We start from the raw sequence: 11,748 nt of genomic DNA, 5'->3' as shown, positions 1-11,748 counted from the left end.
CAACCTGCCAAGAGACACGTCACACGCACACCGTGTTGTCAATCGCTCATCACCAAGGTGCTAGCCCACCGGCATCTCAAGTCTAAGTATAGTCCTCTTATTAAACTGATACTAATTGATGATTAACTAGCACCAATGGCAGCGATTAAGGTAATAAGCCATGAAATAATCACAAAGGGAACATGGGTTGCCCGGCCGGCCGGCCCACTTCCGGCGTGCACCGTTGCCGATTGAGCTGCCTACATTGGGCAGGCCACTGGGCCCACCGCACTCCGCTATCCCCCTTACCCATCCCCATCGCGCACAGCTCACGACAGCTCGCGTCCGCATTCCCTAACCACCCCGCCGCGTCGCCGCCGCCGCAGCCATGCCCGCCGACCCCAAGCCCCCGCGCGCGGCTGCCCTGCCCGCGCGCCCTCTCCTCCTCGCGCTCCCCTTCCTCTCCCTGCTCCTCCTCCTCTACGTCTACTCCTCCTCCCCCACCTCCTCCTCTCTCCCTCCGCCGCAGCGGCGGCAACCATCGCCATCGCCTCCTCCACCTCCACCACGGCCGCGGTGCCTCTCACGCCATCCCCGCCTTCGCCGCACATCCGCATGCGCGCGGCCCGGTTCCGCTCCTACGACGACTACCTCCGTCACCAGCTCAACAAGACGCTGGACCCGCGCCTCCGCCGCGTGTGGGCGACCCGGGACTGGCGTCGCAAGGTGGACGCCTTCGCGCGCGCCTTCTCGTCCCTCCAGCGCCAGGGCCTCCTCCGCAACGCCTCCCGTGCGCTCTGCGTCGGGGCCCGCCTCGGCCAGGAGGTGGCCGCGCTGCGCCAGGTCGGCGTCGCGGACGCCGTCGGCATCGACCTCGCCCCGGCCCCGCCGCTCGTCGTCCGGGGGGACTTCCACGCGCAGCCGTTCGACGACGCCACCTTCGACTTCGAGTTCTCCAACGTCTTCGACCACGCGCTCTACCCGGACCGATTCGCCGCCGAGATCGAGCGCACCCTGCGGCCCGGCGGCGTCGCCGTGCTCCACGTCGCCGTCCACCGCCGCGGGGACAAGTACTCCGCCAACGACCTGCTCGACGTCCAGGGCCTCGTGGGGCTATTCCGGCGCTGCGACGTCGTCAGGGTCTCCAAGGTTGACGCCTTCGGCCTCGACACCGAGGTCATCCTCCGAAAGAAGAGGTCCGCTGCCCATCCCTAGCGCCTAGGCGCCTAGCGTAGCCATCCATTCTTCCTTCTCCAAACCAATCATCACGTACACGATCCAATCTTAGCTTGCAAATCACGTAAAAGAAATCAAAAGGGAAATTTTGGGCATCGATTTTTTTCCTTTTTTGCTCGATTTGTTCTATTATTATTGTACCCTTGTAGGTAGGTAGAAGGTGATTTTTTGGTGGACATCCACGCATATATCCATGGATCTTGTACCTAGGCAATTGTTAGGAAAAGAAGTGAAATCAATAGGCTGAATTAACTCTTGTGCCAAGAAAAGCTGAGAAAGGAAGAATGGCATGCACTTTCCCTTCTTTTCTTGGCCATCCCCTTTGCTGCTTGCTCTTCACTTTCTAGACTTCTTTTCGGAAAGATTCTTTGATCGATTTCGGGCGGTGCATGCGCCTGATGATGGAGAGGGATGAGTAGTAGCTGCTGTTTTCTTGCAAAAATGGAGGGGTCAGGAACTCAGGACTGTTGGTAGAGGTAGCCATGGCAATGTGCAGGTCAGCAGGTGATTAGAAATTTGCACACATGCATTGGGCCCTGCCCCAACCTGCCTCCTCCAATCTGTGTATGTAGTAAAAAAATACAGAGATGGCACGGCAACCTGCCTGCCCCAATCTGTGTAGTAAAAAAATACAGAGATGGCATTGTTGGCAGACACCAGATAGGCAGATACCAGCTCTGGTTATGTTTTTGGAACTTGGGAAGCGAGAAAGCTTCACGAGCAGAACAGAGCCAAGAGCGAAAGGTTAGTAGTTTATTACAGATCCGGCATGGTGAATAATTACTTCATTTTTTTAATAATAAAGAGTAATGCCTCTACTGATGGTGCTGTACACCTGAACTAACCTTGGTTGCTGCAACTAAATAAACTGTCAAAATGTAACTGAAGCGGCTGAATTGGCAGTTTTTTTAATGCAACAGAACGGTTACTTAATTCAGATGTGAGGCTAACGGCAGAAAGGTAACCTTTTCTTGAAACGGCAAGACGTGCCAGCACAAGCTACCAGTATTGCGCTTGCAGCAAACTTCCATAGAAAAAAGGAAGCATTTGGAAGCGACTTTTCCATTTGAGGAGGAGAGGCAAACTCACAAAGATGCTTGTTGTGCCGATTCTCTCAATTTGTAAAAAATGTGAGACTTTTGCGGTACTAAATCTGAATAATTCTGAACGCTTAATGGTGTATGGTACTTCTTGGCCAAAAATAAAAAAGGTTAAATTTTTTTGAGAGGAGACTGTGGAGGCCTGAGGGGGTAGGGAAGGCGTAACATGGCCAGCTCAGGGCATGAGACAAGTGTCCCCAGGTGCAGTGTGTAAGCGTGTGGCAACCCCCCACATGAGGCGCACATGTGGTACGTAGCGACTAGCGAGGCTTTTTCACGGTTCACATGCACACCACCGCAAGATCCAAGGTGCATGTCACACGATCCAGGTGCATCATGGACACGCACGGTTCCCTGCGCCTTTTGACTGTTACCGTGTGTTTTAACCTGCTGTGAATCTCGTGTCAGATGTGATAATTAGGTTTTTAGGATTTTTATTATTTTTTTATGAATCACATAGTACAAATACGGACATTTACATACGCGTACGTACACTCATCCATAAGATGAATGGATGAAAGGCAACGTTGAGTTTGCACGATGAAGGGCTCGTGATTGTGATGTAGGAGTATGTGCACACGCGAGTGAGACCTGCATTACAGGGGGAAATACAAAATGTATCAGAAATTCACAACAGCAGTCATATGCGGGCGCGGCTAACTGTCACTGAAGGTGACAGATGTGCAACAATCACCTCAAGAAGCGCGCAGGGATGTAGAAATCACTCACGGTGGGCCGCGGTCAGCTTAATTAATTAGACTGTTTTCAGCGGGGTTCGTTGCTTCGTTAGATTGTTTCAGCAAGGTTCGTTGCTTCTTCATATGATGGTGCAGCTTTTTTAAATCCCACACCACTGCATGCATATATAGTTTAAAGTAGAAAGAGAAAATAAAAATGCATGGGACAAGATGATGATGTAACTCACATGCATGCAAATCAAAAACTAAAAAAACCATAAATCTTAAACCAAGCATCCAAACTAAATTTTGATTGCACCATTATGTTTACTAGGCAAAATCTTCAAAATAAGATCCCACATGACTATGTTTTGATATATTTTTAAAAAATATTTTTAAATATTAAATAATTAATTTGGGCTAACAAATAATTTGAACATCACGAACAAATGATTATGTTCTGCGAACAAATAATTAAACATGATGAATAAAATAATTATACATTGCGAACACAAATAATTAAATCATGAACAAAATTATTGGGTAAGGCAAATATTGAATGTCACGAGAAAATAAGTTCATGTTGCCGAACAAATCATATGAACTTGCGTAATAAATATGTATTCCCCTAGAATAAATTATACTAACTCACGGGATAAGATTTATAATTGAACATATTATATGAATTCACGGAACAAAACAACTATACATATTGACCAAATTTTATGAACTCATAGAATAAAGATATATCATTGTGTTTCTTACTATAAGAGCTTTAAAACAAGATCACACTCGACTATGTTTGGATGAATTTTTTTAAAAAAAATATTTTTTAAATACAAAATATTAAATTTGATTGCAGCGAACAAATACTTGAATAACCAAAACAAATAATTATCTAATGTGAAAAAAACAGGATGAACAAATGATTATAAGCAAGGAAAAAATACCAAACATCACAAAGATTGCATGATGCAAATTAAATAGACATATAATAGTGTATTGTAAACAAAAGATTCAAAATTTGATTGTGTAAGAGAAAACAGTAGAATATGAATATCAAGTTTGAAGATTCTTTTAAGATACGTACACCTAGAATAGAACTCAAATATTATACTAATCGATCAAGTTATATAAACTCACGAAACAAAAATAAATACACCTGGAACAAATTATACGAACTCTCAGAACAAAATAGTAATACGTATCAAACATATTATATGAATTCACATAACAAAAGATTTATATACCTTGAAAAAATTGCAGAAACTCATAGAACAAGTATTTATACACCTAGAACAAATTATATGAACTCACCGAATAAAAATTGTAGGAACTCATGGAACAAAATATTTATACATTGTATGAACTCATAGAACAAGTATTTATATACATCAAACAAAAATAAATTGATAGGCAACTGAGTCTGCATCTCGAACATGACTCAACATGCGAATAAATAATTCTACATGTATGGTAACAAAGACCAATTGTTATACAAATATTGTACATCAAGAAAAAATTATGTTCCGCCAATGAATAGTTCAACCATCATGAACACACAAAAATATATTAAAGAAAAAAATAGTCTAGATGAATAGTACAATCATAGTGGAAGGTATAAGTATCTACAAGGAGAAAACAAATAAAAAATAAAAAATAACACAAAAAGAAGAAAATAAATAATTATTATGAACTTGAGATAAAATAGCTAGTGGAGGAACAATAAAAAGAAAATAAAATAATAAAGGAAAGGAATAAGAAACGGAAATAGAAAAGGAAAACGAGGGTAAAATAAAATAATAAAAGATGAGAATAGGAGGAAGAAGAAGAAAAAGAAAATCAAAATAAATTAAGTTAATAAGAAATAAATGAATAATGCCACGTGAACAAAAATAAATTGAGATGGAAACAAATAATAATAAATAAAGAAAAATGAAAAGAAAAGAGAGAAAAAGGAAAAAAAGAAAAGTTAGATTGTTAAATGGGTCATTAATTTGCATGTAGTCACAAATGAATGAATGGTGTAGTGGTATTTTTGCCATATTTACCAGTGTATTGTGCTGGCTGAGTTGAATTAGTTGGGCCAAGAAAAAAAAAGGCAAGTCGAATCAGCTGGGCCTATTGGTCCGAAATCCGTCTCTAGTCGTGCAGTTGACAAAATGTTTCCTATCACATAGGCGATGTATAGGGTGCGATTGGTTTGCTGCATCCTCCTCCCCCCGCGTGCGATCTCCGTGCGATTAGAGCGTGTTTGGTGTCCTGGAGGACCCTAGCCTGGCTCGTACTAGCCAGCCAGGCTACCCTAAGCCAGGTCGCGCGCATGCAAGGCTGATTTGTTTGGTTGAGCGCATGGAATGAGCCAGGCTCCGCGGATACGCTGTTTGGTTGACTGAATGTACTCGAAATTTGAAAGAATAGATGCAGGGAATGGTGTTTGGTTAGTCGCATGCAATTGTATGAGGTTACCCCCTGCATGCAGTGGTAAGAATACCACTGCCTTGTTCAGCACAAGGAGGTAACCATAAGTACAATGACAGTTGCAAACATGATCGACATTACATCAACTTGTAAAGCAAAAAAGCAATGATTACAAACTGAACAACTATAATTACATCTTTAACATTCCATAATTCCATCTTAGGAGGGTCATGTGAGGCTGTTGGCTTGACGTCTTTGTTTTGAAGATCGTAGAAGGCTGCAAATGCTTCATCACTTGACTTGTACTTCTTGTGGCAGGCCCCCTTGTAGCCACTGACCTGAGTATGGGCATCAACCCAATTGGAGTAAACTCCAGATTGTCGGCCAACATGAACAACATACCAGGCCATAGATGTCTACAATTCATGAAACATTAGTAACATATATAAATATAAACATGCATTTCATATGAAGGTTACAAAGGATGATATTATAAGGTTACAAAGGTCCACAGGAAGCATATCAGGAACTCTTTCATTAGATAGAAAGGATCAAGAGACCAGACAGCAAGTACAACATGAAACATAGAGGATGAGGCACAGGCAACTTATGAAACAGGCAGGAAGTAGGCACAATAGCATAAAATACCTTAACAGAAAGGATAAAGAAGAACCATATGAATAGGATATCATCATTGGCATGGACAGAGAGGATCAACAAGAAGCATATCAAAAGTATATCATCATTGGCATGGACATGTGCTCAGATTAAAACACAATAGGCACAACAGACACAATAGGCATAATAGACACATGCTCAGTTTAATATCTAACTCAGACAGAATAAGATGACTTCACAATAGGCTTATCTAAGTCAGGCAAGTAGAAGGCTACAGTTAGCCATATAGTCAGGAGACAGGATCAAGTCCCCATCCCAAAAGAATGCATCAAGTTGTCAGCTGCACAAAAGACCATCAGATCAGGCAATAGGTATGCACAAAAGAAGCCACAACTGCACCAGGTCGTCCAAAAGAATCACTGCCCAACCAGAACAGCTCAACAACCAAGCCCAGTCACTCACATGTAGTTGTTCTTGGCCAAGTAGGTACTCAGCCAAAGAACACGGTGTGAGTGAGACATCTGCACAAAAGCAGATCCCTGGGCCTTATTGTTAAGCAGGTGACCATATGCAAGCATTAGAGCTTCCTCACTGAACCCTGGCATGTACATCAGTGCACCATACAAGTCAGGGTGGGAATCCTCAACCTTGGTAGAACGTATAACATCTGCAACATTGTTCACTACATCAGTCATGCCAGTGAACACAAGTACATCATCATCTGACAGCATGGACCTCTTTCTCTTGCTTCCCACAGGTGGTTCTGACTTGGACACATAAGCTGCCTCAGGCTTTCCAGGAGTAAGCTCCTCAGGCAGGTCATGCTTCATTGGGCTGTAGGCAAACTCAGAAGGACTACCAAGAGCCTCATTTGACCCCATAGCATACTTACCTGTTGCCTGACCATTACCAAAGATGACCATCATCTCCTGGTAGTACACAATTGGCTTGTTGAGGTACTCAGCATCTTTGGGGTGTGCCAGCATTAGCACAACTGAAGTTAGATACTTAAACTGCTAAACATTTAATAAAAAAACAGCAACAATACTACATACCTTGATGTGGCCATTGTAGTGCTCCTCCTCAAGGACAATCATGGAGCTGTCCCCATTCCACAAGGCTCCACTCAGCTCTCTCAGCTTTGAGATTTTAACCCACCTCTGCCTCCACTTTCTCAAGTGGTTATACACCTGTATGCCAGTGACTTCATTGCCACTGAACTCATGCAAAGCCTTGGCAACCTGATTGAGGTGGACTTCTTTGAAACCTTTATCAGCCCTAACACCAGTTGAAATCAGCTGGCACATGCGGAGAAGAATAAATCCAAACATCACATCTGTCCACCTCATAGCAGGTCTCTGCTGAGCAGCACTTGGAGCAACCCCAACAGCCCCAACAGGGCCATCATCCCCATCAGCCCCAATAGCCCCAACAGCCCCACCAGGGAACACAAGCTCATCAGCAGCAAGGATCTCAGCATTCATCTCCTCAGCCATTCCTATTTCCAATTGCCACACCCCCACTCAGAAACAGGAACAACATAGTTGGGGAAACATTATTGCATGTGTCATCTGGCCTATGTCATCAATATGCATTGCACTCAAGAGTAAAATAGGAATAAAAATTCATCACTGCACATGTCTCATGCCTCAGTTCAAAAGAAGTATCAGCTCTAATGAAGTATCAGAGAAAATAAAATCATCACTGCAAATGTCTCAAGCCTCAGGTCTAGTGTAGTATCAAAAGAGGTGTAACATCATTGCACATGTCCAATGTCTTAGCTATATTGTGTAATGAAATAAGTAAAATCATCATTGCAATTGTTCAATGCCTCAGAACATAAGTAACAAACAATGTTCAACATACATAGAATACAAAACAGATACATCTTAGATGTGAGAGTTGCCCCTATTGGACCACATGTGTTGAGCCCATTCATCCCTACTTTGAGCCCAAACAGCATTGTCATCCATCTGGACCCCATGACCAGGACTATCATTATTGTTGGGCACCCATGAGAACTCAGTAGGAACTACCTCATCAACCCCATGCCCAAGTATCCAATTATGCAATATGCAGCAAGCAAGTACTAACTTGACTTGTGTCTTGTAGGGATGAAATGGTTTATTATCAATGATGCGAAAACGGTTCTTCAAAGCACCAAAAGCCCTTTCAACAGATACTCTCAGACTTGAATGCCTCAAATTAAACAACTCCCTTGGGTTGGTTGGGTAGTTCCTAGCACCATACTCTTTCAGATGGTACCTAGTGCCACGGTAAGGAGGAAGGAATCCAGGACGACAAGCATATCCAGCATCTACTAAGTAGAATTTTCCTATAACAAGTACAGAAATGCATTAAGTCCATTGTTATGAAGTTACAATTTTTATTTAGGTACCCAATTCAGCTAATTACCTGGTGGAACCCTTAACCCATCCTCCCTCTCTAGTGCATCAGCAAGAACAGTAGCATCATGAGCAGACCCTTCCCAACCAGCTAAGACATAAGTAAATTTCATATCAAAGTCAACATCAGCAAGAACATTTTGTGTGGGGTAGTGCTTCCTTCCCCTAAATGTTGCTTGGATCTTGGCTGGAACTCCAGCATATACATGAGTCCCATCTATTGCCCCAACACAGTCCTACATGAAAACCCAATAGATGCATGTTACATGATATGCACCCAAGTATGCAGCAATAACCTACAAACTACATGACAAATTTATTACCTTGAAATATGGGTACCATCTTGGGCTATTGCTTATCTTAACTGGTGTCTCATTAGATGGAGCTCTAATCATTTCTTGCCTAAGTTCCCCAATAGCATACAAGACCTCCTTGAAATATCTATGCACTGTTTCTATTAACCTTCTCCAATGTTGGTGAATAACTCTAAAGTGTTGGTTGTGGCCAACAATGTGTAGAAACATTGCTAGCTGCTCTTCAACACAACTATGAAGGCTATCTGACAGTAAATGCCTTTCCCTAAGCAAGTTGCACGGTGCAAAAAAAGGTGCTTTTCTCATGCGAAGCATAGCAACACACTCTATATCAGTGCAATTGTAAATTTTATCCAGGTTCTTTTGGCGTTCCTCATCCATGGCGCTCAAAGGGCCATACCTGATCTATGGCCTTGAACTACGTTGCATTCTTATCCTAGTGAAAAAGAATGCATACATAGCCGTGATAAGAGCAGCAGCTCGGGCAAACAGCAAGCGTTGCTAGTCCTCCAAAGCCATCTAAGCAAACAAGACAATTACCATGACTACCAAAGCAGCAATACGGTGACAAACTTCATTGCCATGCAACACATGCTCAGATTAAAGGGAAAATGAGACAACATCATTGGCACAATTACAAGTGCTCAGATAAAAACAGCATATCATCATTGGCATTGAACAAGTGCTCTGATAAAAACAGCATATCATCATTGGCATTGAACAAGTGCTCAGATTAAAACAAGCATCAGCATTGGCATGGACATATGCTCAGATTAAAAGAGAAAACATCATTGACTTGGACATAAGCTCAGAAGAAATAGCATTATCAGATCTGTAGCGCACACAATCACCATCGATAGCACCATCAGAAAAGGTGGAGAGGGAGGGGAGGATTGCTTATACCGAACGAGGACGGCAAGCACCCAAACAATGTTGCACACGAACAAACAACCGCAACAGATCTGCAACCTGGCACCATCAACATGGATTCATACGTTACAACCCTAAGCAACATTGATTCATACCTTAGGAAAATGAAAGAAATAAACAGGAAAAAAAACCCTAACCAAGAACATGGATTCGTACCTTCGAACCAAGCGGGGAACACGGATCTGAGATCCCTGCATCAATTTGAACACAAACCAGTGAGAGATGCATCTAGGGTTAGGAGATCAAGAACACGGGGGGGGGGGGAGGGGGAGGCGAACCAGATTACCTGCGCAAGAACTCAGATCCAGAGCACCTAGGAAGCAACAAAGGAGGGAGGGGATCAATACAACGTGAATCGATGAACCGAATCCATGAAAACCAGAGGAAGAGAGGAGAGGGGAGCACTCAGATCTAGCGAAGAAGACGAATGGTGACCGAGGGGGAGCGGAGGCGGCGGGGAGGGGGATATATCTGCGGTGAGTGGCACGAAACGGGGAGGTAACCCCAGCAAAATGGCGTGAGATCCCGCCAGCCAAGTTTTCACCTCCCGCGCGCCCGCCGTCGCACCGCGGGAGCCAGGCCCGGCGGAAACGGCCGCTCCTCTCGTATCCGCGGAGCCTGGCCGCGGGGGTTCTTTTGCACGCGCACAACCTGGCTCGTGGGGGGGACCAGGCAACCGAACAGACGGAGGGTGCATGCAGTGAGCCTGGTTCACGCAGCTGCAGGATACCAAACACGCGGTGAGCATCTTCAACTGTGTCCGACTCCGATCAACCGTGCCCCCACATGCATGCTTGCCAGTTGCCAGCTTCCCGCCAGCTCCAATCCAGCACCCCACATGGCGCGCCACCGTGTCTTCGCGTACCGCGCACGTAGGCGCACGCGCCAGTCCTCGAGGATGCTGTACGCGACTGCCGCAGTTTGATTTTGTCCCATACCGGCGAGCGTCGAGCGAGAGGACCAGCTGAAATGGCGTGTTGCTCCGACGATAGTTCGTCGGGCCTCGTAGCGGTGGCCCACGCCATCCCAAGCTTGGGGGCAAAGGTGTTGGCTCGATGGGGTGGGAGAGCACCATGTACTGGAACCGACACCCCTGGCTCTGCGGGTTCGACAGTGTGATGGTCAAGGATGATGGTCCTGGTCACCGTAAATCTGGATGGTCCTGCACGAAGGAGGCTGGCTCGCTCCGTATCAATGCCAGCAGTCTATCGAGCCACCACCTTTTGTAAGAAATTTATTTTGCACTTGTAAGATTCTTTTGTACAAAATGTTTGCAGTCGTAAAACCCCTATGTGAGGAAAAAAATCCATCATATGCCTTGAAAATAGAAAAAGGAAACTCATTGTGATCAAATCGTTTCATAACACAATGCAAAATTTAAATGCTATCACTAGCATATATGAAAATCACAAAACTGAAATTATGCATTGGGGGTCCTGTTCCATTCATCAACCAAAACCTCTTTAGGCCTGTTTGTTTCATTGGAATCATGCGGAATTGGAATTAGTTTTTAGAGTCGGCTTGTTTGGCTCCACCAGAATTGGAAACGGTCTTTCCTCAAGTTTCCAGCGTCCGAATCATTAGCCTGCGACACATTCTGACCCTCAAAATAGGAAATCATTTCTCCCTCGACCCCGATCGCCTCTCCTGTGTGCCGCCACCCCCCGACTCCTTCTCCCATCGACTCCCCGAGCGCTGCGCCACGGCCCCCTTCTCCACTTCCTAGTGCCCCCTCCTCCGCCGCCCCCTCTTCCTCTTCGTGCTACGGAATCCTCCCTATGGCATGGCAGCTAGGGTTTCCTAGTGCCGAGCCGTTCTCCTCCTGCTGCCGGAGCCAAGGCCAAGCGCGGCGAAGAAGACAACGTCAAGCATCACCAGGGCCAGGCGCGGTGAAGAAGGTGATGCTGAGGAGCTCCAGGGGCGGGCGTGGCGAGGAAGGCGGCGTCGAGGATCTCCAGAGCCAGCAGCCCCATCTACCTCGCCGCCGTCCTCGAGTACCTTGACGCTGAGGTTCGTGCAACATCTATTCTCCTCCCTGATTGCACTTCGCTCTTACTATTTGTGCCTT

The 11,748-nt window shown here is 45.1% G+C and overlaps 1 protein-coding gene and 1 pseudogene across 1 annotated transcript; one reads left to right on the top strand and one right to left on the bottom strand.

The window, feature by feature from the left end:
• Positions 1-289: 289 nt before the first annotated feature.
• On the top strand, positions 290-1,559 carry LOC101775853 (annotated as a pseudogene).
• A 4,930-nt stretch (positions 1,560-6,489) lies between these two features.
• LOC101783827 lies at positions 6,490-8,831 on the bottom strand. The gene is made up of 5 exons (XM_012846780.1): positions 8,760-8,831; positions 8,447-8,672; positions 7,977-8,366; positions 7,087-7,529; positions 6,490-7,044 (listed from the first exon to the last, which is right to left on the bottom strand). The coding sequence occupies exons 1-5, from the start codon at positions 8,829-8,831 to the stop codon at positions 6,490-6,492; spliced, it is 1,686 nt and encodes a 561-aa protein (XP_012702234.1).
• Between the last annotated feature and the right edge of the window lie 2,917 nt (positions 8,832-11,748).

Source organism: Setaria italica, chromosome VI, assembly GCF_000263155.2.
Source record: "Setaria italica strain Yugu1 chromosome VI, Setaria_italica_v2.0, whole genome shotgun sequence".
Lineage (NCBI taxonomy): Eukaryota > Viridiplantae > Streptophyta > Magnoliopsida > Poales > Poaceae > Setaria > Setaria italica.
This window is presented reverse-complemented; position numbering and strand designations above follow the sequence as displayed.